Genomic DNA, 26,849 nt, shown 5'->3' with positions numbered 1-26,849 from the left:
ATGGTAGAAAGTTTTCATACTCCAACAACAGAGGAGGAAAGAATTAGCAAAACTACAACAACAACAACAACAATTATGGAAGAGGACATAATGGATGAGGAAGAGGAAGAAACAAAAACGGAAAACTCATATGTCAAATGTGTGGAAGTGTTGGACACATTGTGGTTCAATGTTATATTTGATTCAACCAAAACTATTAGCCTCCATACAAACAACTAATGACATCAGCTATAGCAACATCACCATCTACAGTTCTTGATTTTGACTGGTACATAGACAATGGAGCAATCAATTATGTGGCCATAGATTGATGGATGCTTCCCTGCAATGGTGAATACACAAGCAAAATAAACTATTTGTTGGAATTCGTAAAGGGCTGAGAATCTCATATATTTGAACATTGGTATTAAAATTGGTTGTTATCCCTTGTTCCTCAAAAATATTGTGCTAGTTCCTCAAATCACAAAAAAAATTTTATGTTGATAATAATGTTGTTATTAACTTTGACTCTTTGTTTTGCACTATGAAGGACAAAGCTATGGAGAAGGTTATGCTCAAAGGAAGACTTAATGATGAACTTCACAAGATGAGTGGTCTCATGGTTACACATAGTCAAAGGACAGAAAGCTTTCTTTTTTTAATCAAAGTCATCAAATTTTGAACAATCATATACTAGTTTCAGCAAAACTAATGACCTTAGTTTTTTTGATTCCCAATGTTAATGTTTTCCACAAAACACTCAGACATTTGACTGCTTCATATTCTCTTGAATTTATTCTTTGATTAAATTATCTGAATGGAAGTTTAATCCAAATCTCTCATAAAAGATGTAACTAAAGATGAAGATTTAGGTTTTGTTTGATAACATATATAGTGAACATTTATTTTTTTCCTACTATTTTATTTATCTACATAATTATGTGTAATTTTGCTTATGCCAAGTGCTAGCTAATAGTAAGTATAGTTTGTTAGACATTATAAACTTGAAGAAAAGAAAAAAAGAAAAAAGAAAAGCTTACACAATTTTAAGTTGTTTTTAATTTTTTATTCATGTTTTTTTTTCTTCCTTAACTTTATAATTAACTTAGATGTGTAATAAATTTTAACTATTACTAAATAAAACTTGGCATAAGTAAGTTACATGTAAATGGGTAGAGAAAAAAAAAATTAAAACTAAAAACCAACATGTTACCAAATAATACTTTATTTATTGATTTGTAAATTTAAGCTTAAACTCATTTCCAGTATCCATTCCTTACAAATTAATTGACTAGTGAAAAAGATACTTTTGTTTGAGTTCATGATGACTCCAATAACAATGTATGTACAAAAGGTGGAGTTGAAATCAGAAGTTGCAAACTCCCAAAACAACAAGAAGAACAACAACATTTTCTTACCTTAACCATAATGAGCTAGTGAAATAGCGAAGGCTTCTTCAAATTAGAGGTTGAAGGTTAGTGGACGGTGGACTCAAGAAGTTGCATCACCATGATTTATAGCATGCTCGAAGATGAGGGTAGTGGGGATGGATGGTGATGTTAGATATTTTATGTAAACTAGCCATAATCATGTAATTCACTTATAGGGTTTGTTCATGTCAGTAGTGCGACTGGTTTGTTTACTGACTTTTGCAACAGGGTCTTTAGGCAAATACTCTCTGTAATACATCAATTGGCCTATTGGATCGAATGACTTATTCTCTCTAAAGCTTACTTGGCTTATACCCTATTTATTATTATTATATTACTATATTTAATATTATTATTATCATTAATTATTTTGCATATATATATATATATAAAAATTAAAGATTAAGTGATCAATTAATTAGTACGATACATACGATAAATACATTAGGAATTAAGGCATCTATGATGCCTATTTGGTGAAAACTTGAGGGAGTAATGTTAGAGAGGAATGTATCCATTAGATACTGTTCCTAAGTTTTTGACTTTTGTTTTGTGGTTAATATTCATAAAAATTCAACGGATGCATTTAAAGATTAGTAAATCTATCTAATCTCTTATCTAATACGTACAATGCATGTATGTATGTTGATCTTGAGAATATAGTGCTACTATTGTTAATTAATTTATTAATTTGATTTAATTTGTGTATTAGCACTTACAGGTGATAGATCTAGGTTGGTGGCAAGCTGCCTTGGATTCATGGTGCTATTCGAAGATGAGAGTGGTGAGGATTGGTGGAGAGCAATATGAGTTGGTGGTCTTGCTCGGAGACAAAGGTGGGGGTCTGATGCTGGTAGGACAGAATGGTGATCGCCATTTGTTTTATAATGCCTAAGTTTGTACTGTTTGAGTGGTTTTGGACGGAAGAATCTTTCAAGGATGCCAAGGCATATTGCCCAAGGGTTCAGATTCCCTTACATCACTTTATGTAAGTCTTTTGACTATTATAACCCTCTGCTGTTAAGTTCAACAGATCTTCGCTATGCAGTTTGTTTATGATACTTTTCAAACCACAAGGTAGAATGTGATATTATATTAACATCAGAGGGTGCTTATGAAATTAGACCTTGTATTCAATATTGAGGTAACGAAAAATAATATTTTTATTTGTTACTAGTTGTAATAATTACCAATGGGACCATTTTTGACATCTTATTAATATATTAAAGATATGTTTGGTTTGGTTCGGTTTAGATGTAAGAATAAAATAGTTGTTCCATAAGATTGACTATTACTATGTTGGGTATATTTTAAATTTCAGGAGAATCTATTCTATAAGAATATTTATTCCCTTCATTTCAAGTAATAACTATTCCTTTAAAGAATTTCAGAATTGTTGTTCTTTCATTTGAAGAATAATTATTTTTACCATATTTAAAATATAATTAAATCGAGATTAATTATCCTAAATTAAAAATAAATATTTAATTAATTTTTACCAAATTTGATATTTTTAAGGAAATATTTATAAAGATTAAACATTAAACTTTATTCAAGATAAATACTAAATATATCAATAGAAATATCTATTCATCTGCCCGCTTTTAATTCCTATAAATAAATATTTCTATTTTATCATGAACAAACATTCTATATATCAAATGTGACCTAAAATAGAATAGTCTAGCAATTTTTTTTGCAAATGGCAATCAATGGTGAATCATTTTCCTTCCAAAACTTTATTAATATATTAAAGTTGGATAATTTTGCTAAGTGACAATCAATGGTGAATAGTTTAAATTAACTATTATATATATATATTTTTTTTTAAAAATATGTCAAGTTTTAATATTTAATATTTAATAGTCGATAATAATACTAGAATAGGACAAAAAAATTTAAATTGAAAAATTGATAATTATCCATAATCATTTAATATATTAAATATTATTATAATTTTTAAAAAATATGTCAAGTTCTAATCTAGATAATTAATAGTAGATAATATTATTGAAAATTAAGCAAAGAAATTTAAATTGAAAAAGTGATAATTATCTATAATTTTGATATTAAATATTATCTAATATTTAATATAAAAGAGCTAGAATGTTAATTATTAAATTTAAATTTAAATCATCTATAATTTTAATATTTAATATTCAATATAAAATTATTTAATATTTAATATAAAAAATTAAAGATTTTTCAGGAAAATATGTCAAGCGGGATGATTTTTATTAATCATAAATATACATATATATATATATATATATATACTACCAGATAAGATATTCTATACATCGTGCAAATAATTGTAAATAAACCAATGAGCTATACAATGTAAATAAAAATTATATAAGATTAATAACCATCAATTTGATTTATAATTATAATTGAGTTGATTTTTGTAGTTTTGATTGAATCTCTGATCTTGATTGCTATTATATGCTAATTTTATTTTCTTAAAAATGATAATATTATTAAATAATTATTCTACCATTTAATTATTTTAATGATTATATTATTATATTTTTCAAATATAAAAAATGGATAAACTCCAGTTACAATGATATTTATTAAATTTATTATATTAAATGTAAAGTTAATTTGAAAAATTAATAATTATTTATAATTATAATATATTTGAAAAATTGATAATTATCTATAATTTTAATATTTAATATTCAATATTAAATTATATAATATTTAATATTTGACATAAAAGAGAATTAAAATTTTTCAAAAAAATATGTCAAGATATGATTTTTATTAATTATAGATATACATATTTATGCACAGGTTTGACTAATATCTAAAAGGTAAGATATTCTATACATAATAAAAATAAGTGTAGATGAAAATAATGAGCTGTACAATGTAACGAAAATTATATCATATATTGACCATCAGTTTGATTTGTAAATATGACTAAATTGACTTTTGCGATCTTGATTCAATCTCGGATCTTCATAACTATCATGTGCTAATTTCATTTCCTTAACAATAATGATAATATTATTAAATAGTTATCCTACCATTTAATTATTTTTAAAATTATATTATTATATTATTATATTCTTGAATATTGATAATGGAGAAACTCAATCTAGAATGATAACTATTAAATTTAATATATCAAATGTAAATTTAAATTGAAAATTTGATAATTATCTATACTTTGAATATTTAATATTCAATATTAAATTTTATAATATCTTATATTTAATATATAAAAAATTGAAGATTTTTCAAAAAATATTTCAAGATATGATTTTTATTAATTATAGATATACATATTTATGTACGGATTTGACTAATATCTAAAAAATAAAATATTCTATATATGATACAAATAATTGTAAACAAAAGCAATGAGCAGTACAACATAATGAATATGATTGTTTGTGATAAGAACATTTTAAAATATATATATATATATATATATATATATTATATAAAGAAAGATCCCTAATTTTTCTTTTAAAAAAAAAAGATTAGATACTGAAAGAGATTCAAGGTAATACAATTATCCCATTTAAATCAATTTTTTTTCTAATCAAATAAAATCTTTTGTATGGAAAGCTAAGATATATTTGAAATTTATATTTTAATGGAGAGATAAATGTATTTGAAATTTATATTTTGAAATATAAATTTCAAAATTAAAATTCAAAAGTCAAAAATTGAATTAAAAAATCACATTGAAATTCAAAATCATGTTTTATCCAAGGTAAATAGTGGGAAAAACCTAAAAAATACAACAAAGGGAAAGCCCCAAAAAAAGAAAAAAAATTAAGATTGATACTGATGTTATGCGAAAGACTAATATTATAGATGTTATGGGTGAAAGTTTTTTGACATCAAATTTTATTGTTAAATTGTTTATTGATATTTTAGGTGAGGCTAAACTTAATGAAAATGAATTGTTTGGTAACTGTAAAGTTGATTATGCAATATTTCTGCTTCTATAACTGACAACTTTTTTTAAAATTTTGATGCAGATATAATTGGAGAGATTGTTGACAAAGATAATGCTAAGTGCCAAGAATCATGTAGCAAGACTAAAAAGCTCATCAAATTGTGCTTCGGGTCAAAAGTATGCTTCATCCATAATCCTTTTAGATGTTAAATGACAATCTTATTTGTACATATTTGTACGAATTTTGATATACATTTTTTTCAAAAAGGACAAGCTTCTATGTACTTTGTGGATGAATTTGTAGATGAGATCAATGATTATCATACTCTAAATATGGTGTGCCAAAAAATTCATAAGTTATATTTGGAATTTTTAAAATATACATATATTCAAATTTAAAACTTTATTTGTGGAATGTTGTTTATATAATACATTAATATTTGATTGGATTATAATTAATTAAATTTTATATTTGAGTGACAAAAATTTTCAGGAAAAAAAAAAAGGTAATTTTTTAAAAATACTTTCTTTACCTTTTTTACACCATACCCAATAATAAATAATGGGAAGCTTCCCGTGTACCAACATATTTGACAAATTACCTTGGTTTTTAATTGGGTAAATTCAAGTATTGATAAGAATTGGCAAGTTATGGGTAATTATACCTCATATATATATATATATATATACATATAGGATCATTCTTTGGATTGGGAAATCCTAGATGAATTTCCGTCCGAAGCAACGAGTAACCAAATTTGATTACACTTTACCTTGGATAAAAATTTGTCTAGGATTCCCAGATAAGAGAATTGATATATATATATATACATATTTTCTCCCTATCATACTAAAAAATAGCCTAAAAGCATGAGATAGTTATAAGCATAATTGTGTATGTGTATGTGTTTGTTTTTTTGTTTTGTTTTGTTTTATGTGGTTTTGGATTTTATCTTCCAATCTAGTCTAGTTGAATTTAGGATTTAAAAATTTATTATTTGTAACACCCTGTCCCAAAGTACATTGGAATTTTCTTCACGTTGATCGAGGTTGACCGGGTTTGACCGTTGTTGATTGAAAAGGGTCAAATTTTGACTTTTTGTTTCAGGTGGAATTTTTCATTGACCAAGACATCATTGCGGAGTACACATCGATCCGAGTTCGTAGACTAATAGCACATAAAAAATGGAGCTACCTTTTGAAAGTTACAAGCAAGACAAATGGTGGTCCAAATTGTCTGAGAGTGCCAAGTTTGACTTTTTAATCTTGTAAGATTTTGGTTTGACTTTTGTGTGTATGTCAAGTACTCATTGAGACGAGTCTATAGACTAGCTACGCGCCTAATTTGGACATCTGGTTAAAAAGTTATGGACTTGCAAAATTCTTCGAATACCGCATTATTTTATATTATTTTATTGGTGTGTAAAATGTGTGCCACGTGTCAAGCTCTCATCCAGTCCCATGAGTGCACAGTGGCACCCACTGGATGGCTTCTTATTAGCTCAAACCCGTGTGTGAGCAGTGTGAAAAGAGAGAGAGAGTGGGAAGGAGAAAGAGAGGAGAGAGACAAAAGCCACCACCCACGGCCACTCTCCGTTCACCGTCCTCCAGCCCCTTCTTCCTCACACATGCTTGAACACACCTTGCCCCTTCCATTTCCGGACAACCCACCAAATCCCACAGCCAGCCGACCACCGAATCAAGGCATTTTCTAGCGGCAGCCCCGAAACCTTCCCAGGTAGATTTCTTCCCAATCTAGCCTCTGTTTGCCTCATCGCCAATCCCATTAGTTCACCCATTCTTCAATCTACTTTTCCTCCAAAAATCACGGCCAGTGGCCACCAGATTCGCCGTCGGCAGTGACAGTTTCTGGTGACCACAACGGCTCATCAGGAAACCGATTTTCGACGAGTTTCCAGTCACACCGTCCATCTCATCCTACTAATTTCGACCTCCTGAACTCAAATCCGGTGTCTTTTTTTCCCAATTCTAAATGGATTGCGAAAATTGAGGGCCCAAAACCTGAGAGCTTTCCAACAAGATTTCGGCCACCATAGGTCCAATCTCCGTAAAGTAAGACCAGGTACGTAATCATCGCTTCACCAGCTTTGATTTGGTATATCATTTGTAAATTTTGGTTGTCGTTTGTGTTCGCTGTAACACCCCGTCCCGAACCATGTCGGAATTTTTGCACGTTGACCGAGGTTGACTGTTGACCGTTGACCGAAGGGGTCAAAAGTTGACTTTTTGACCCGGTTGGAATTCTAGGTTGACTGAGGTACCGTTACGAAGTACACATTGGCACGCGTTCGTAGACTGGTAGCACGTTGAAAACGGAGCTACGGTTTGAAAGTTTTGAGCAAAACAAGTTGAGGTCCATACTGTCCAAGGGGTGCCGGAGTTGACTTTTTATTCATGCAAGGTTGAGCGTTGACTCATGCATGGTTGTGAAGTGCGCGTCGATACGAGTCCGTAGACTAGTGGCATGTCTGATTTGGACATGTGGTTTGAAAGTTATGAACCTGTAGAGTTTTTCAAATACCGTATTATTTTAATATTATTTTTACATGCGTAACGATGTGCCACGTGTGACTTAATGAAGATGACCATGTGTCACCATGTTGAGAAGCCACATGTCAACCATGTGTAATATCAAATTATTTTTATTATTATTTTAAATAATAATATTATTATTAATATTATTTAATTATTTTTATTTTATTTCTTTTTCTTTTCCTTTTTCTTTTCTTTTTCTTTTTCTTTTTCTTTTCTTTTCCCCACGTGGGAAAACACCTTTTTCTTTCTTTTTTTCTTTTTTCTTTCTTTTCCTTTCCTTCTTCTTCCTCGAGCCGAGAGACAAAAACACGCAGCAAGCCCTTTCTCTCTTTCTCTCTCCTTTGACTCTCTCACCCTCTCTCTGTTTGACCGGCGTTTGGCCGGATTTCAGTCGCCGGAATGCTACACGGGCCGGCCACCGTCCAAGCCCACACGCCGGTGAGCTCACCAGCCAAATTTGGCTGCCGGTCGGCCGGCGACGCGCCCAGATCGGGCCGGCGAAGTCGCGGCAGCCGGTTAACTTTTTCCGGCGATTTCGCCGTATTCCGGCTAGCCCAGTCCGAATTAAACCTCCTCTCCCCCTATTTTGGGTCCTCTAAGTTCAAAAATGGCCTCCAATCTCAAAAATTCGAAGCGGTTTGCGAGATACGAGGAATTGAAAACCGGCCGAAGCTTTCCGGCCAAATTCCGGCCACCTCCGGCGGAATTGGGGTTGATGGAGACCGGATTGGTAATCCTCGTTCCACGAGCTTCGATTCGGTATATCATTCACCTATTTTGGTTAAAGTTTGTGTTTGACCCCCCGGTACCAGGCATTATTTACCCGATTAAAATATTAATTTATTTGACTGTCTGTGAATTTTGTTCTAGGAGTACCGGTGAGTCGTGGAATTGATCCCATGGTGGATCATGGTTTAATTGCGTGCTCCAGGTGAGTGACCCACCTTCAAAAATTATTTTGGGCAATTAATTATGTTTAATTGGTATTTAAATTGGTATTTAAATTATGCTCATGTGGTGTGATTTAATTGTGGTTTTATTGTGGTTTAATTTATTTATTATGCATGAGCAAAGTATGTTTCGGTATTAATTGTACGTGGTTTTAAGTAATATTTTTCAGACATAACTAGGTTAAATATTTTACGAAAATATTTGGTTAAGTTTTATAAATTATGCCCGCGGTATTTTTATGGTTGCATCTCGTATTTCGAGAAAATTGTGGTTTGTTGTTATCGCTGTTTCGTACCGGGTTGTTATATAAAAATATGTGGGATGGTATTTTGTAAAAATTTGGTATATTTCCCATGGTAATTTTGGAAAACGGTACGGTTGGTTATTAATGTTTATTTTTAGACGCACTCATACAGTATTGGTGTTCTGGTGTATGGTGTATGGATACGTGGTAGCACGCGGTTATTATGTGGTTTAGCGCGCGGTTATTATTTCTCCCGTGGTTGCCATTGGACTGGGCAGGCAAGTTTGATATTGGCCACAACCGCCCCTCCCTTAGCCGGGAGATGGTTTTAGCAGCGGTACTGTCGGGACGCCGAAGTGCCGTTGCAGGTTTCTCTCTTTAACCTCCCCGCCAGTCGGTGCTCAGGACGCTGGGTATCGGAGGGCATCATTGGTATATGGTGTGGTGCGTCAGGTGTAATTTTCAAATAAAGTTTCAAACCCCAAATGGTACAAAATTAATTATTATAATTTATTGCAATTTATTTATATTAGGGTATTTATTTATTTATTTATTTATTTATTTATTTGTTGTTTATTAAATTATTTGGTTCATTGGTTTTCGGGAAGTATGAATACCGGGTTTTGTGAAAATGTTTTAAAAGGGGAACATTTCCAACAGGGTTTTGAGAGAAAGTATTACTTCAATTGCTTATTTATTTAATTGTTCGGTACTGGTTAATTAAATTCCTTTATTTTTATATTATTAATATTAAAGGTGTACAGTAGATAGGGTCACTCACTGAGATGATTAGCATCTCACACTCTTAAATTCCGTTCCCCTAGGTCCAGGTTGGAGACGTTGATTGTCCGGGGCGAGCCCGACGTCTCAGTTCGTTGCCGAAGTCCAAGAAGTATTTCTTCCCTTTTTCCTCTCTATCTTGCATTGCTTTTTATCTGTCATTTTATCAATTCCACATTTAATTGTATAATGCTCTGTATACTGTATTGGACGTGTAGTTATTCGTTATGCACTGAGTTGCTGTTTTATTTTGAAGTGCTGAAATTTGTGGAATCATTTTGTAGCATTGTGGGAGGAATAAGGGGATGTTTATAGAAGTGTGTTTTCAGTGCAGGTAAAATTGTGATTAGTCCATCCCTTAGGGGAGGCTCTGCCGGATTTTCCGTTGGAGGGTCCGGTAGGGTTTTCCTGGGATCAGGGCTTGTCTAGGGTTCCCGGGAAGGAATTCTGTACGGCTCCTGACATTCGCTCTCCCGGGTACCGTGTATTATTTATCTGAATAAAATATTAGTTTATTTTATCTGTTCAATATTGATATTTTAGGAGCACGTGTGGGTCGTAAGACTGATCCTATGGAGGATCTTGACTGATACGCGTGCTCGAGGTGAGGGACCCACCTTCAATATTATTTTCGGGTGTTGAATTATATTTATTTTGTGATATTTTAATAATTGAATGTTTTTATTGTATGCTAAATATTAGATAAATTGAGAATCTAATTTTGATGCCAATATTTGAATAAATTGAAATGTATATGCACATTAAAGTATATTTTGATTTTGATAAATTATGGAAATTTTATTTTTATGAAATTCAATTTTAAAGAAATTGTGAATTTAATTTTAATTGAATTGTCGTTGAGTTTAATTGTGAATTTATCTATGTTTAATAAAAATGTATTTATATAAATTTATGCATTGTGGAATTTTATGCGATTTTAAATGCAATTTTTCATATATTAGATTTTGAGGAATTGAATGAATATTTATTTTAAATTATTGTTAATTTCATAGATGGATTTATTATGTGTTTGAAAATTTGTATATTTGAATTGATGGAATTGAGAGTTGATGGATTGGAAATTGTTGGATTTTAAAGTGATAGATTGTGGAGATGATTTAAAAGGGAATTGCGGAAAATTATGGGTTTAAATGGATAAAATAAGCCCGGTAGTATTTATGAATTTTAGAGATTTGGAAAAGTATATTAATTTTATGATCTTTAGATGTACCATACACATACTGGTGTTCTCTATATATGGATATGATTAGTACGCAGGTGGATGTGGTTAGCGCGCAGGTGGGTATGATTAGCGTGCAGGTGAATTATGGAGTTCTCTTATGGTTGCCATCGAATCGAAGGTAGGCTGCCCCTCCATGGCCGGGACGTCTATTTGCAGCGACAAGGTGGGACACCATGCGATGGTATGTCGGGTTCTCTCTTTAACCTCCCTGTCTGATGATGCTTGGAACGCTGGATACCGTCAGCGCTACTGGTATATAGTTGGTGCATCAAATGGTTTTCACAACATGATTTTCAAATATGAAATATTTTTAAATCTTATTTTAAAAAAAAATGTACTTAACAGTGTTTTATTATTTATTTAAATTTAAAGTTTTACAAAATTCTTATGAAAATGTTGTTATGAATTTATTATTCAAATTGTTTTGGTATTTTGAAATAAGTTATATTATATTATATTATATTATATTTTATTTTATTCTTAACATTTATTTTAATTGGATGTTTTAATTTGATTTAATTATTCCTTTACTTAATTATTCAATTAATTGATTTATTCTAATTATTTAATTATTCCTTGAATTGTCTTAATATGAGTTTCATTGATATTTTTTGTATTATTCGTTTATGATATGTTATTAATCTTTTAGTAATTGTTATAAAAGTTTATTTTCATTTCTATTATTATTTCCATTATAACTTTGGATTCTTAGCTTGTTGTGTTTTACTTGTAAATTATTTAACTAATTATTTTCTAAATCTTGGGGCATAAAATATCTGATTTTGTGAAAATGTTTTAAAAATGGAACATTTCCAACTGAGTGACTGTGAGGGTTTTGAGAGAAAAATTATTTTTAATTATCATTACTAAACCACTTATTTATTATTAATTAATCAAGTTCATTTTATTGTTATTTATTACTATATTATTATATTATACTCCTTGTGTAGTAGATTGGGTCACTTACTGAGATGATTAGTATCTCATATTTTTAAACTTCATTCCCTTGGGCTCAGGTGGTAGATATTGTCGATCAGGGTGAGCTCGATGGCTTGATCGTTCTTGGAAATCCGAGAAGTCTTCTTTTCTTCATTTCTTATCTTGTTATATTTCTTTCTACTATGTTTCTGTTTGTAGTAACTATCACACTTAGAATTTTATTAATGCTCTGAATACTATGTTAGATGTATTACTTAATTACTTATGCACTGATTTCATGTTATTTATTTGAAGTACTACAAATTTGTGGAATTAAATTGTAGTTAGGTGGGAGGAATAAGGTGGTGTATTTAGAAGCATGTTTTATGTACAGGGGATTTTGTGGTAAGTCCAACCTTTAGGGTTTTTCCATTGCAGGGTTCGATAAGATTTTTCTGGGATCAAGGCTTGTTTAGGATTCCGATAAAGAATTTTGGACGGATCTTGACATGATTGGTGATCATTATCATATGAATGTTCATCAGGAGAAGTAATTAAAATTATAACTTTAAAAAATTAGGATAAAAAAAATAGAAATTGAGCAGAAAGAAGCTCAAGTTCATTAAATAAACTCAATTTAATGTTCTAAACATAACCAAGTAGCTAACTTTTTTTCTAATGTAATATGATCAAATCTAGCTACAAAGAGAAAGCTAAAAGTAGTTTAATCTCAAATTAGAACCAAACATAAAAGTTACAATACACACGGTATATATAACCAAAATTGTCTACTATCAGTAGGACTCTGCATTTAGCATATATAACCAAATTCTTTCTAACATACTCACTATATGCTCGTTAGTTGTAAACAAAATGCATTTAGTAAAGATATTGTATTAGTGGCAAGTTCACAGATATTGGCACAAAAAATTGTGTGCAATAAACTCTTTAATTCTGCTTCCTTGAGTTGCATAATAGCCGAAGGCCAATAATATTTGTTTTACCAACCTCCCTAATTAAAACTCTGGCTACAAAATGATTTTTCATTTTACAAATTGAAAACTAGAAAATAATACCTTAGATAACTTTATTTGGAATTTAAAATTTGAAAAAAGTTGAAAATATTCTCTAAAATATGAATAAATTTATGGTCTATTAGGTATTGTTTTGCAAAACAGTTCTTCCTTTTGCAAATTAAAACATACAAAAAAAATGCATTTGACATCTATTTTTTAAATATAAAATCTGGAAAAAAAAAGTTGGAAACATTTTCTAAAATATGGATAAGTATAAGAACACTACGCGAAAATTGATATCTAGCGACACTCACTTAGCGACACTACGAAACAAACACGTCTGAAAAAACAAAACCACGACTTTGAGGTTAATGCGTCAGTAAAAATTCAATAAATATACGACGTACTATATAGATTGTGCGTCGTCTGTTCTCTCCTCCCCTTTTTTTTTAGTTCTTTTAATTAATCTAATTTTAATTCAACAACAAATAACCTATAAAAATATTAGAGCAACATAACTGATGTTGTTTTTTTTTTTCTTTTTTTGTTATATGTGTAACAGGCGACGCACCAGTATGATTATGCGTCGCCTCTTCTCTCTTCACATTTTTTTTTTAGATCTTTTAATCAATCTAATTTTATTTTAATAATAACAATTAATAAAAATATTAGTGCACCAAAACTGAGGTTTTTTTTATTTTATATATATATATATATAGTTAAGACGCTTGTGCGTCGCCTGTACCCTCTTCATTTTTTTTTTTTTTAGTAAAATCAAAATAGGACCATAACAAGAATTGAACCCAAAACCTCTTACACTCTCAAGAAATCACCACACCACCAAGTCAAATGACTTGTATATACTAATGCAACAAAAACTGGTTAATATAGTGTTAGGCGACGAATTATTTAAAGAATGCGTCGCCAAATAGATGAACAGGCGATGCATTCTTCAAAAAATGCATCGCCTTTTTTTTTTTTTTTCAATTTTTTTGTTTAAACATTTAAAAATAAATAAAATCAAAATAGAGCCATAACAAGAATTGAACCCAGGATCTCCTAAACTCTCAAAAAATTACCACACCACCAGGCCAAATGCCATATATGTACTGATACAGCAAAAACTAGTTACTATAGTGTTAGGTGACGCATTATGTTAAGAATGCGTCGCCAAATAGATGAACAGGCGACGCATTATTCAACAAATGCGTCGCCTATTCTTTTTTTTTTTTCAATTTTTTTATTCAACATTTAAAAAAATAAAATCAAAATAGGGCCATAAAAAGAATTGAATCCAAGACATCCTACACTCTCAAGAAATCACCAAACCACCAATCCAAATAACTTATATGTATTGATACAGCAAAAACTGGTTAATATACTGTTAGGCGACGCATTATGTTAAGAATGCATCGCCAAATAGATGAACAAGCGACGCATTATTCAACAAATGCGTCACCTGTTCTTTTTCTTTTTTCAATTTTTTTGTTTAAACATTTAAAAAAATAAAATCAAAATAGGGCCATATCAAGAATTGAACCCAAAACCTCCTACACTCTCAAGAAATCACCACACCACCAGACCAAATGACTTATATGTACTAATACAGCAAAACATGGTTAATATAATGTTAGGCGATGCATTCTTCAACAAATGCATCGCCTGTTCTTGTTTTTTTCAATTTTTTTTGAACATTTAAAAATAAATAAAATCAAAATAGGGCCATAACAAGAATTGAACCCAGGACCTCCTACACTCTCAAGAAATCCCCACACCACCAAGCCAAATAACTTATATGTACTAATACAACAAAACTAGCTAATATAGTGTTAGGCGATGCATTATTTTAATAATGCGTCGCCAAATAGATGAACAAGCGATGCATTTTGCGACAAATGCGTCGGCTTTTTTTTTTTTTTTCAATTTTTTTGCTTAAACATTTAAAAAAAAAATCAAAATAGGGTCATAACATCAACTGAACCTAGGACCTCCTATACTAGCTAGTTCTTGTTGTAATAATAGAACAAGTACTAGCTAGTATAGTTTTAGGCGACGCAGTCTTTTAAGAAAGAGTCGCTAAATAGACTAAAAGGCGATGCATTTGTAAACAATTGCGTCGCCGTTTCACCTAATCAATTTTTAACTTTTTTTTCAATTTGAAAGTTACTTTTAGTAATTTTTTAGTTTTGCAAATATGCTTTCTTTTTTTTTTTTAATTTGTAGATGACCAATCAACAAAACTAATTAAAGATTAAAAAAACAAAATGGAATAGGCGACGTGTTTTAATTGAATTGCGTCGCCTGTTCCTTCAATTATTTTTTATTTTTTTTTAAAAAAAAAAGCAATTTAATAGACTTTCAATTTTTAAAAGCAAGTAAACTATCAATGACCACAAACACATGAAAGTTAAGTCATTTAACATACTTATCTAGATAAATTGGTCAATAAATGCTTGTTGAATTATAATTCTATATTCGGTACCCTATCTCAAATTAGGTCTTGAGATATTTTGTGCCTCGTCTATACACATATATGTATAACTAAGAAAAGCATTGACAAAACTATTTTCTATTTTTAAATCAATGGAATTTATGTTAATTGGATTGTTACATAAATATATTTGTAGATGAACAATTAAAAAATTATTTAAAGATTATAAAGAAATTATAAAAACATGAAATAGGTGACGCTTTTTGACCATAATACGTCACTTGATCCCAAAATTTAAGAACAAGCCACCCTTCTTGAAGAGAATACGTCGCCTGTTCTCTCAATTAAAAAAGACAAAAATTTTGAAATACATGCAAATTTTATAAAGAATAAAGGTGTACTTGAAAAACAAAAAAATAAACAGCAATCTTCGATATTTTGCTTCGCATTTTTAAAAAATATTTTCAGTTTTTATTTGTAGTTGAAAAATAAAAAATTAATCAAAGAAAAAAATGCAATTGGGAGAAAAGGCACGTTCTTGCCATTCTTTGAAAATTTTTGGCGCGTTTTAAAATTTTTACTCGCTCCTTTGAATCCATTTTTTCTGTTTTAAAACTACATCAAGTACACTACCTAATTGATATTAGATTTGGAAGCAATCTAAGAGAGACTTGAAAAATGAGATATTTCAGGTTTCATTTTTCATTTGCCTACGTTGTCGTCGGCCGAGAAGCTGGATTTCTCTGTGTCGCCCTCGTGATTTTTTGGTTTTCTTCTTTCTTTGTCTCCATCATTTAGGTGAGTTTCTTTTTTCTTGACATGAGGTGGGTTGTTTTTTTTTTCATTTTAACTGCAGCTTAGGTTCATTGGGTTTTATTAATCTTGCTTTTGTAGAAATTATGTTTGTGATATTGCTTGACATTATTTTGCTAAGTTCAACAAGTATTTTATGTTGAAGGTCAACTTGATTCATGATGGTCTATTGTGTTAACTTCACCACAACATCGTACTTTTGTTGAAGAAGATGTTCTTGGAGATACAAAGATGGCTCACAATCCATTCGTTATATAGTTGCCAAGTATCGATGAAAATGATAATGAGGATGAATGTGAGAGTGACTATGTTTGTAATGACTGTGAGAGGAGAAATGTGCATCGTCAAATCTTAAGAATAATGGTAATATTCTTTAAATTTTCATTTACTAAATTACAAATTTAATAATGATTAATATTTTATTTATTTTACATAAGTTCTAATAACTTTTTTAATGTTTCCATATGCATATGAGGATGTAATATCGTCAACAAGAGAATGTCAACTTCCATCTCAATGAATATGCAAAAATATTTATTTAAAATTTTTGTATTCTATTTATTTTGGATGAAGCTAGTTTACGTTTTTTTGTATTTTAATTATTTTTATATTTTTACTATTTTAATTACTTTTCACAAAATTTAAAATTTTTTTTTTTTTAAAAAAGAAGGAGTGACGCATTAACAAATAATGCGTCGCTAAAAGTGTCGATGCATCGTTTAATGGGTGTCTCTATTAATGCGTCGCTAAATAGGCAATTCTACTAATGCGTCGCTAAATAGGCGACTCTATTAATGCGTTTCTAAATATTCACTTTATTAGTGCGTCGCTAAATAGGCGATTCTATTAATGCGTCGCTAAAAGTCAATATGCGTCGCTAAAAACTCAAAGATAGGCGACTCTCATACTGCGTCGCTTATTGTCTTATAAATTTAGCGACAGGATATTAGGCGACACCGTACGATACGTCGTTATTTATTTTGTGCGACGCATTTATTGCATCATTTATCAACGCGATTCTAGTAGTGAAAACATTGTCAAAGTGGTTTTACATGTATCTGGAAAATTTTTAAAGCAAAAATATTAATGGGAATAGATAATATTTATCATTTTAAATTTAAAATATTTATTTTGTACATATATGTACTATATTTAACAAATAATATATAGAAATGTGAATAATGTTTATTACTTTTAAGAATAAAGTTTGTTTTTTCCAAATCAATATATATCATATTTAAGATTTTTCCATTTTTATTCTCATGGAATATTTTTTAATATATTAATAGACATTCCTTCAAAGGATTAGAATAAAGCTGTAAATAGGCATGAGCAACTCACAATCGGCTTGAGATCAAACACGACTCATAAAGAAAATGAACCAAGCACGAATAAGAAATAAAGCTCATGAATCGATTTTCAGAGATAAATTAAACTCATTAGTAGCTCATGACTAGCTCAAATTTATTATTTATATGTATTTATATAAAAATTATATTATAAATTTAAACATATTGAGCATTTATAATGTATAAACAATATTTCATACATTTTAAATTTATATATTTTTAAAAATTAAATTAATTTTATAATAAAATAATTAAAATTTACTAACTATTAATGATAAAATTGTTATAATGTAACAAGCTAAGCCCAATTAAGTTTAAGCATTTCATGAACGAACCAAATCAAGCTTGAACAAGTAATTTAATAATTCTGTAAGCTTGACCACTACTAAAATCAAACGAACATAGCTTGAGAATGCTAATATTCAACTTGATTAGAGTCATTTACACCCCTAAACTAGGATCCTCTCCATTTTTATGAAAATAAAAGATTTCAAATTAAATAAATAATATAATGCTATATGATTTAAACAAATTTGAGCTATTGGAATATTTTACTTGACTAAAGTAAAATTTATCATCATTAATAATTTGAATGATTTGAGAAAATAAGTAATATAGTTGATAGTTTCTATATTTGTGACTTATTGCTTTAAAACTCACAATTATATTAAATATAACTATTTTCTAAATAAATACTAACACAAAATTATTTCTATATATATGAATAAATTTAATAAATATATATATATATATATATACGTGTAAATTTAAATATAAGTATAAATATATATATATATATATATATTTATACACACACACACACACACACACATATATATATATATATAAGTTTTAATCTAATGAGCCAACAAAAACTGTAAATCAAAATCTTTTCGCTACTTTGTTTCTTTAAAAAAAAAAAAAATACTAAGTTTTGTGAATTAGTTTATATTCTTTTTTTTTTTTTTTTTTTTGAATCAAACGAGTTTTATTTTTTTTTTAAAGAAAAAAAATAATGATTTCTAAATTAATGTAGAAGGAAGTTAATGTCATTTAAAGATATTAGAAGCTTAGAGAACTGTTTTCTTTTAGTAAAATGAATGGATTTAATTCTAATCATTGACTAAATATCATATGACGTGGCATAAAATGCATAAATCAATTTGAGATATTTCATTACTATACAGATGGAGAGGATTTTTGTTCATTTTGTAAATTATAAAAATATGAGATCTGATTTACCGTTCTGATTTCCAGAATTTATTTATAAAAATGGTATTATAAACATTGTCGACATTAAAAAACATTCCAAAGCTATTTTACATAAATATGAAAAACTTTGGAAACAAATATATAAAAGAATATACATAATATTTATTATCTTAAATAAAAAATATTTATTTTATATAGATATATATAATATTTAACATATATAAGATACAAATATAGATAATGATTACCACTTTCAAGAACAAATATTTTTTTATATCATATTTAAAATTTATCAAATATAATTTTATCTTTTTCAATCTCATAAATATTTTTGACTATATTATCAAACATGTATTTAAATTCTAAAAATACAAGCACTAATGAATGGACCAAAATTGTATTTTCTACCATATAAATATATAACATATTTAACATTACCAAATATAATTTTATCATTTTCATTCTCATAAATATTTTTGAATATATTACCAAACATGTATTTAAATTCTAAAAATACAAACACTAATGAATGTACCAAAATTACTTTTTCTGCATAAATTCTAAACGTACAAAAACTAATGAGTACCTAAATTATTTTTACGGGCTTTATTAATTGTCAGTGTTCTGTCAAACTTCCAAACTCCATAACCGATTTTCTTCCTATTTTTCCTCGTATCCAAACATACTTTTCTCTCTCCCTCTCTCTACCAAGGATGGATATATATATATATATATATATCAAACACTTTGCTCTTCCAAAACACACACAAAGAATAATAATAATAATAATAATAATAATAATAATAATAATTGTAAACAGTCCAATTGAGCCTCTCAAGCCATCGAATGAAAAAGAAGACAAGGGTCTGGTTTTTGACTCATCGGTTCTTCAAAACGAATCCAACATTCCCTCGCAGTTCATTTGGCCGGACCACGAAAAGCCAAGCTCCGATGCACCAGAACTTGAAGTTCCACCAATCGACTTGAAGGGCTTTCTCAGTGGAGACAGCTTGGCAATCTCAAATGCATCTCGGTTGGTCAATGAGGCATGCAGGAAACATGGTTTCTTTCATGTTGTCAACCATGGAGTCGATCCCCAGCTTATTGAGAAAACTCACAAGTACATGGACTTGTTCTTCGGTATGAAGCTTTCAGAGAAGCAAAAGGCTCAAAGGAAGATTGGTGAGCATTGTGGATATGCTAGTAGCTTCACTGGGAGGTTCACCTCCAAACTTCCATGGAAAGAGACACTTTCTTTCCGATACTGCTCTGATGAGCAGGCCTCAAACATTGTTGACGATTACATTGTCAGCGTACTGGGTGAAGATTTCAGACAATTTGTGTAAGTAACTCATTAATTTTCCTCTATCTACATATATATATATATATATATATACACACACACACACACACACACATATATATATATATATACACATATGCATGTATATGTATACAATATGAATATATTCTACCGGACAGTTTATATTGCCGATTGTCGTTTGATTATATATAATCCAGGATGAAATATTCCATGGATTATTTCAATGGTGGATCTGGTAATTTTTCTTTTAGTAAGGACAAGGAGTTCCTTCATTTCCATATAATTAGAGGATCTAATTATTTTGTTAGAAGGAAAACAGTTCATTTAAACTTTTAATAACTTTAAATCACATTTGTTTTCTTCTATGTTATTTTAAAAATTATTTTTTTTAATAAAGAGCCAAATCAATAATATTGTTGTCTTTTTTAAAAAAAAATCATATATTGTTATAACTAATATATAAATGCTAGCTATTTTAATCGAAAGAATATAGAGTACCATAACAAAATGTTTATGATTTATCAATATTCAATATTTAAAAAAATGTCTTATTTTTAAGGATTTTGTTTTAGTCCACCTAAAAAAGATTTTGATTTACATTTTTTTATGGCATACATATATATATATATATATATATATATTTATTTTAAATTTATCTATATGTATAAAAATAATTTTTATTTTGTGCTTAGTACTTATTTAGAAAATATTTATATTTAATATTAACCAAGAGCATCAAAGAAATAAATCGTAAATATAGAAATTATCAATTATATGATTTATGTCTATAAACTATTCAAATTATTAATGATGATAAATTTTATTTTAGGCAAATAAATAATCAAATTTATTAAAAACAAAAAAGATATTGAGCATCATATTATTTATCTAACTTAAGATCCTTCATTTCCATTAAAATGGAGAACATCCTAGTATGTTCAAGAGGGCCACCATTGAGATATAATATTCACTTATATCTATATATATATATTTGCAATAACTCTTATATATATATATATATATTAATTTATAATTGTGTCAAATAAATTTAATTATCATATTAAATTAATAATAATACTTAAAAATTTCATAAAAAAACGACTTTAAAATTTAAAACTTTAAATTATGATTTGTTTGGTACAACTTGAAGCCAAACTTGAAATGGAAGAATTAAAATAAATAATTAGATAATAAATTACTACACTAAAAAAGTGGTTTTACCAAAATGGAGACATAATTATAACTATATTAGGAAGAAAGATTTAGTTTGAGAAACTTTAGAAAATAACTTTACATATTTTCCATATAAACGAGCTATTTAAATGAATTAATTACACTACCTAAAGGAAAATGTTGTATAAATAAAAACAATCTAATACATCGTTTTTTGAAAGAGCAAAATTAAGAGGGTTACGTTTATTTATTTTATATTTTTATAGAGGGCACTATTTGTTGTCTAAAACAATTTTTTTTTTTTTTTATAAAAATAAATATGATTTGTACTTATTAAAAAATAAGTGCTCCCACTAGTCACCAGATAGAACATCCGTCTGTAGATTACATTTAACTTGATGTTAGTCAGGTAACATAATATATTAAACACCAAGAAATGATTATTATTATATATACAGTGCATCTACATACTATTATTGATAACAGGATACTGACGCCAAGCATAATTTGGTCCACAATATGCCTAGAAAAATAAATTTTGTTATATAACATGGTTAATTTTATATTTTTTTCTCAGGAAGGTCTACCAGGAATACTGTCATGCCATGAACAATCACGCTCTTCAAATCATGGAGATATTTGGAGTGAGTCTTGGAGTTGGAAAAGAGTATTTCAGAGAATTCTACTAAGGAAACGATTCAATAACGAGATTGAATTACTACCCAAAATGCCAAAAACCAGATGAAACACTAGGTACTGGGCCTCATTGTGATCCAACTTCCTTAACAATCCTTCATCAGGATCAAGTTGGCGGCCTTCAAGTACTTGTAGACGATATGTGGCACTCCATAACTCCTCTGCATAATTCTTTTGTTGTCAACATTGGTGACACTTTCATGGTAAGTGAACGGTACTCATTAAAAGCTTTCTAGCTAGGATGTTTGTTTCATTATAAAATTTATTCCAAATTTTCTATATGTCCTGACAAAAAAATCCATATGTCGAATTACAGCTTTGAACTAAAAGAAAATGGCTTTGATGGTAAGGTTGTTGCAACATGAAAGTAATGAAAGTTGGTGTTGATTTTTGTAGGCTCTTTCGAATGGGATATTCAAGAGTTGCTTGCATAGAGCAGTGGTGAACAACACCAGTGTGAGAAAATCTCTTGCTTTCTTTCTGTGTCCAAACAAGGAGAAGGTTGTAACTCCACCAAGAAGTTTGGTCAATACCCAAAATCCAAGATTGTACCCGGATTTCACTTGGCCTACTTTGCTTGAATTTACCCAAAAACATTACAGGGCAGATATGACAACCTTGACTGCTGTCAGAGACTGGATTAATGGACAAAGTCAAATGAAACGGGTTCTATAAAAGCTATTACTATCATATTATTATTACTATTATTATTATTATTATTAGCACTTTTCTCTCTTTTTTTCTTTTTTTTTTTTTTCTTTTTTTGGGTTATATTTAATCAAAATAAAAATAGCATGAGTTTGGGAGAGAATAGGTGTTTATAGTGGGTATGAAGAGAAAAAGCCACCATAAACACCAGAAAGAGAAGCAGGTTTCTGTAATTGGGCTATTACATTATTATGAGAATAAGCAATTTGGAGGAATATTGAGGTATTAACGAGCTAAATTATTTCTTTTTAATTTATCTTTTTATTTGTTTTGAAAGAAGAATCAGTTTATTATTTTAGTCTACTGATTATTTATTTGCTTTTATGGTCATAATGTCTACCAATTAATTACTTTACAGTTTTTGTTGACCACCCAAATATACTTGTTGACTTATGTATGTGGTATTCAAATTGCTTAACCGAGAACAAGAGATATAAGGTTGTCAACCATAAGTTTCATCCTTTTCCAAGGACTTCAATGGCCTAATTACCATCTAAGTAGAGCCCATTTACAGTGGCATATATCAAATTTCAAACTGCACCATCTGCCAGAAATAAACAAGAAGCTTGATGCAAAAGTCTTCAAACACAATTGAAAAGCTATCAACTAAAGGAACCACAAAATATACTCATTGACTTGTTACCTTAGATAGCAGAGGTTTACTTGAGATGAAAGCCTCCAAATTCCCAATCAAAAGATCACGCAAATCTTCGGACGACTTGGGTGTGAAGGCAGCCAAATGTGGTGAAAGTACAACATTTTCCAGTTCAAAGAGCTCTATAGAAACTTAGGCTCATTCTCAAACACATCCAAACCAGCACCTCCAATCTCTCCCTGAACCAAACATTACACCATTTCCTTCTCATTGATAATGGCTCCTCATCCTACATTCACAATCACCCCCTCTTTTCCCAATGCCAATAAGACCTTTCCGTCGATCATGTGGCAGGTTTGCTCGGTTACTCCACAATATATGATGAGCACATCCATATCAGCTGCAAGTTCACAAACATTGGCATAAAAAGGGTATGCAACGAAGTCTTTCTTCTTTCTTCTTTCTTGAGTTGTATAAGATGCTGCAACCAATGGCCTCGAGCATTTTGGCAACTTGGATGCCAATTTTTTCCAACCCCACGATCCCAACTCGGTTTCCTCCCAGCTGTATTACCTTTAATCATTAATCCAATACAGTTGGAAAAAAGTAAAATTTAACAGTAAAACTGTAGTTAAGCTTCTTGTAATTAAGAAACACAACAATTATTATACAAGGAACATTTCATGATCACAAGCTTATTTCGAACAATTTCACCGCTTTGGCCTGTTTATATTCTCCAGAAATTATTCTTTGATTTACTCATTTGAATGGGGATTAAATTCCAATCATTCACCAAAGATATAACCCAAAATAATGATTAATTAATTAACTAATCTGTGTTCAATCAGTGAAATAAAAGGGTACAAATACAAAACAACTTATCAATTTCTGAAATTGGGAATTAAATCTGTGATATGTGTGGCTAGCATTGTATAGGATCAACTAACTTTCAAACTTAAAATTCGAATTTAATTTGATATATATATATATATATATAAACTCTATATACAAATAGATGAATAACGAGACGAAAAAAAGTTTCTAATTGATAAGGCAACACGTTGGGACGTGCCAACGATACTTTGTATTATTTTGTTATTATTGTTGTGACCTCCACTTGTAGTGATTCCATGCATCGCCACAAATTTTTTCCCAAATTTGAGTTTTGACAATTGGTAATTGAAGATTTGAATTATTCTTCAATAGTTTCTTGGAGAAAATTCCTTATCCCTGGAAATAACAAACAATAAAGAGTTAAAAGAGCGGACAAGAGATGATGATGAACAATAATATATATACCTTAGATCCAAGAGGCCGAAATCACCAAGATTAGCCCAATTCCCTCTCCTAATCTTGGTGGTAACGACAAGCCTGAGGCGACGGGAGCAGCCGGGGAATATCAGCGCTGATACGAGTTCCTCTGTCGTAACAGAGCATAGTCCCGAACAGATTGCTCGTTGGCGGCCAAGAACTGCTCGAGAGGAAGCTCTTGAGTCCGAAGCTTTCAAGAGAGTAGACCTACTTGAAAAGTGGTCCTCGAAGGAACTGAGAACCGGTGGTGGTTTGAGGATGATGACCTTAGGGAGTTCAGGTGTTCATGGTTATCGGAAGCTGCCATTGATGGGAACTTTTGAAGGTCTTTTGGAAGTGAAAGACAGTTTCGTCTATTTAGCTCTTTGTTAGACTGAAACTGCCATTCACTGTTTGACTTTATTTTATTTTTTTTAAACGTTATTATTTAAAGTAAAAGATTATATTAAATTAAACTATAGACCAATTTGTTACTTATGATTTTTTTCCAGGTAGCAATGACTTTTTACCTGTATTTGACAACCAAACCGATTTTTGGTGATTAGGACCACCTCTTTGTCTCCCCCAAAATTAAAAACATCATAACTTTTTCTCTTTTTCTTTCCATAAAAAATAATAATGAATAAAATCGGACAAATATTGGTATAAATTTATTTATTTAGTTATTTATTTTAATTTAATATCTTATCAGTGTGGAAGTTTAGAACTTGAGCTTCTTTGAGCAGAGACAAAAGATTAGCTCGATACATTTCAATGGTTCTGCTTTTTACCAATTCAATAAAATTGTTCTAAAACATACCCAAATATAGAATGTAATAGGATCAAAACTAGGTACAAATAGAGAACCAATGCACGTTTCAATTTTAACAATGAATTTCAGTATCATATTAGAAAATAACAGACTGAAAAGAACTAAAACCTAAGAACCAAGAGAAAAATCCTACATTAGCTGAAATCTTTCTCAGTAGATGATGACCAAAGTGTTGTGGTTCTCTAACCACTTTAGAGAAGAAATATGAGAAGAAAAATAAAAAGAATTCTATTAATCTCTTAGAAATAGAATACAAAAATAAAAACTTCTCTCATGGAGGATTCTCACGTGGAACCTCTCTTTACACTCTCCAATTCTCTTTGGAATTGCTCACTCTTCTCTCAAGCTCTCTCTGGAACTTAAACACTCTCTCTCTCGGAGTTTTCTCTCAATATTCCTCACTTGGGATAATATTGAGCTTTGCACTCTTGGCTTGTGTTTGCATGCAACGGGAAGGAGCCTATTTATAGGCTTACAAGGCCACAATCTTCAACAGCTTAGCCCACAATTGTTGATCAATTTGGAATTCGGTGCAGCAATGTCCATTTGTCAAAAATGGTGGCTATGGTTGGTGCGGCTGGACTTCACAATTCTCCCCCTCCAGCCGCATTTAAACTGATGGTCATCTGCCATCTATTCCAGCTATGTCTCTGCATAGCTTCAGCTTCTCTTGAGCAACAACTTTTGTTAGCATATCTGCTGGATTCTCTTTTGTGTGAATCTTCATCAGTTTCAGCAACTGTTGATCTATTACTTCGCGTATCCAATGATAGCGGATGTCAATGTGCTTTGTACGGGAATGATACATTGAGTTTTTGCTCAAATCCATGGCACTTTGGTTATCACAATGTATCTTGTAGTCTTCTTGCTTGATGCCCAATTCTGTGAGAAAACGCTTTAACCACAACATTTCCTTACCCGCTTCCGCTGCGGCAATGTACTCTGCTTCAGTAGTGGATAAAGCAACACACTTCTGCAATCTTGACTGCCATAACACAGCTCCCCCTGCAAAAGTGTAGAGATAACCTGATGTAGACTTTCTATTATCAGGGTCTCCGGCCATATCTGCATCTGTATAGCCTTCTAAGATTGGATCACCTCCCCCGTAGCACAAGCACAGCTTCGATGTACCTTTAAGATACCTGAGAATCCATTTGACTGCTTCCCAGTGTTTCTTTCCAGGATTTGAAAGAAATCTGCTCACAACACCTACTGCATGAGCAATGTCTGGTCTGGTACACACCATTGCATACATCAGACTTCCTACCGCTGAAGAATATGGTACTGAAGCCATCTCCTCTATCTCTTCTTTGGATGAGGGGCACAATCTCTTACTCAACTTGAAATGATTCGCAAGTGGAATGCTGACCGGTTTGGCTTTATCCATGTT

At 30.3% G+C, this 26,849-nt stretch overlaps 1 protein-coding gene and 1 pseudogene across 1 annotated transcript; one reads left to right on the top strand and one right to left on the bottom strand.

Moving 5' to 3' along the window:
* Positions 1-22,709, top strand: LOC107432625 (gibberellin 20 oxidase 1-D). The gene is given in 7 exon segments (XM_060812909.1): positions 1-171; positions 530-601; positions 2,131-2,262; positions 2,443-2,486; positions 19,662-20,183; positions 21,916-22,237; positions 22,431-22,709. Coding segments are annotated over 7 exon segments (1,542 nt in total).
* A 661-nt stretch (positions 22,710-23,370) lies between these two features.
* LOC107432626 (glyoxylate/hydroxypyruvate reductase HPR3-like) lies at positions 23,371-24,955 on the bottom strand (annotated as a pseudogene).
* Between the last annotated feature and the right edge of the window lie 1,894 nt (positions 24,956-26,849).

Source organism: Ziziphus jujuba, chromosome 11 (assembly GCF_031755915.1).
Source record: "Ziziphus jujuba cultivar Dongzao chromosome 11, ASM3175591v1".
In the NCBI taxonomy this organism is placed as follows: Eukaryota; Viridiplantae; Streptophyta; class Magnoliopsida; order Rosales; family Rhamnaceae; genus Ziziphus; species Ziziphus jujuba.
This window is presented reverse-complemented; position numbering and strand designations above follow the sequence as displayed.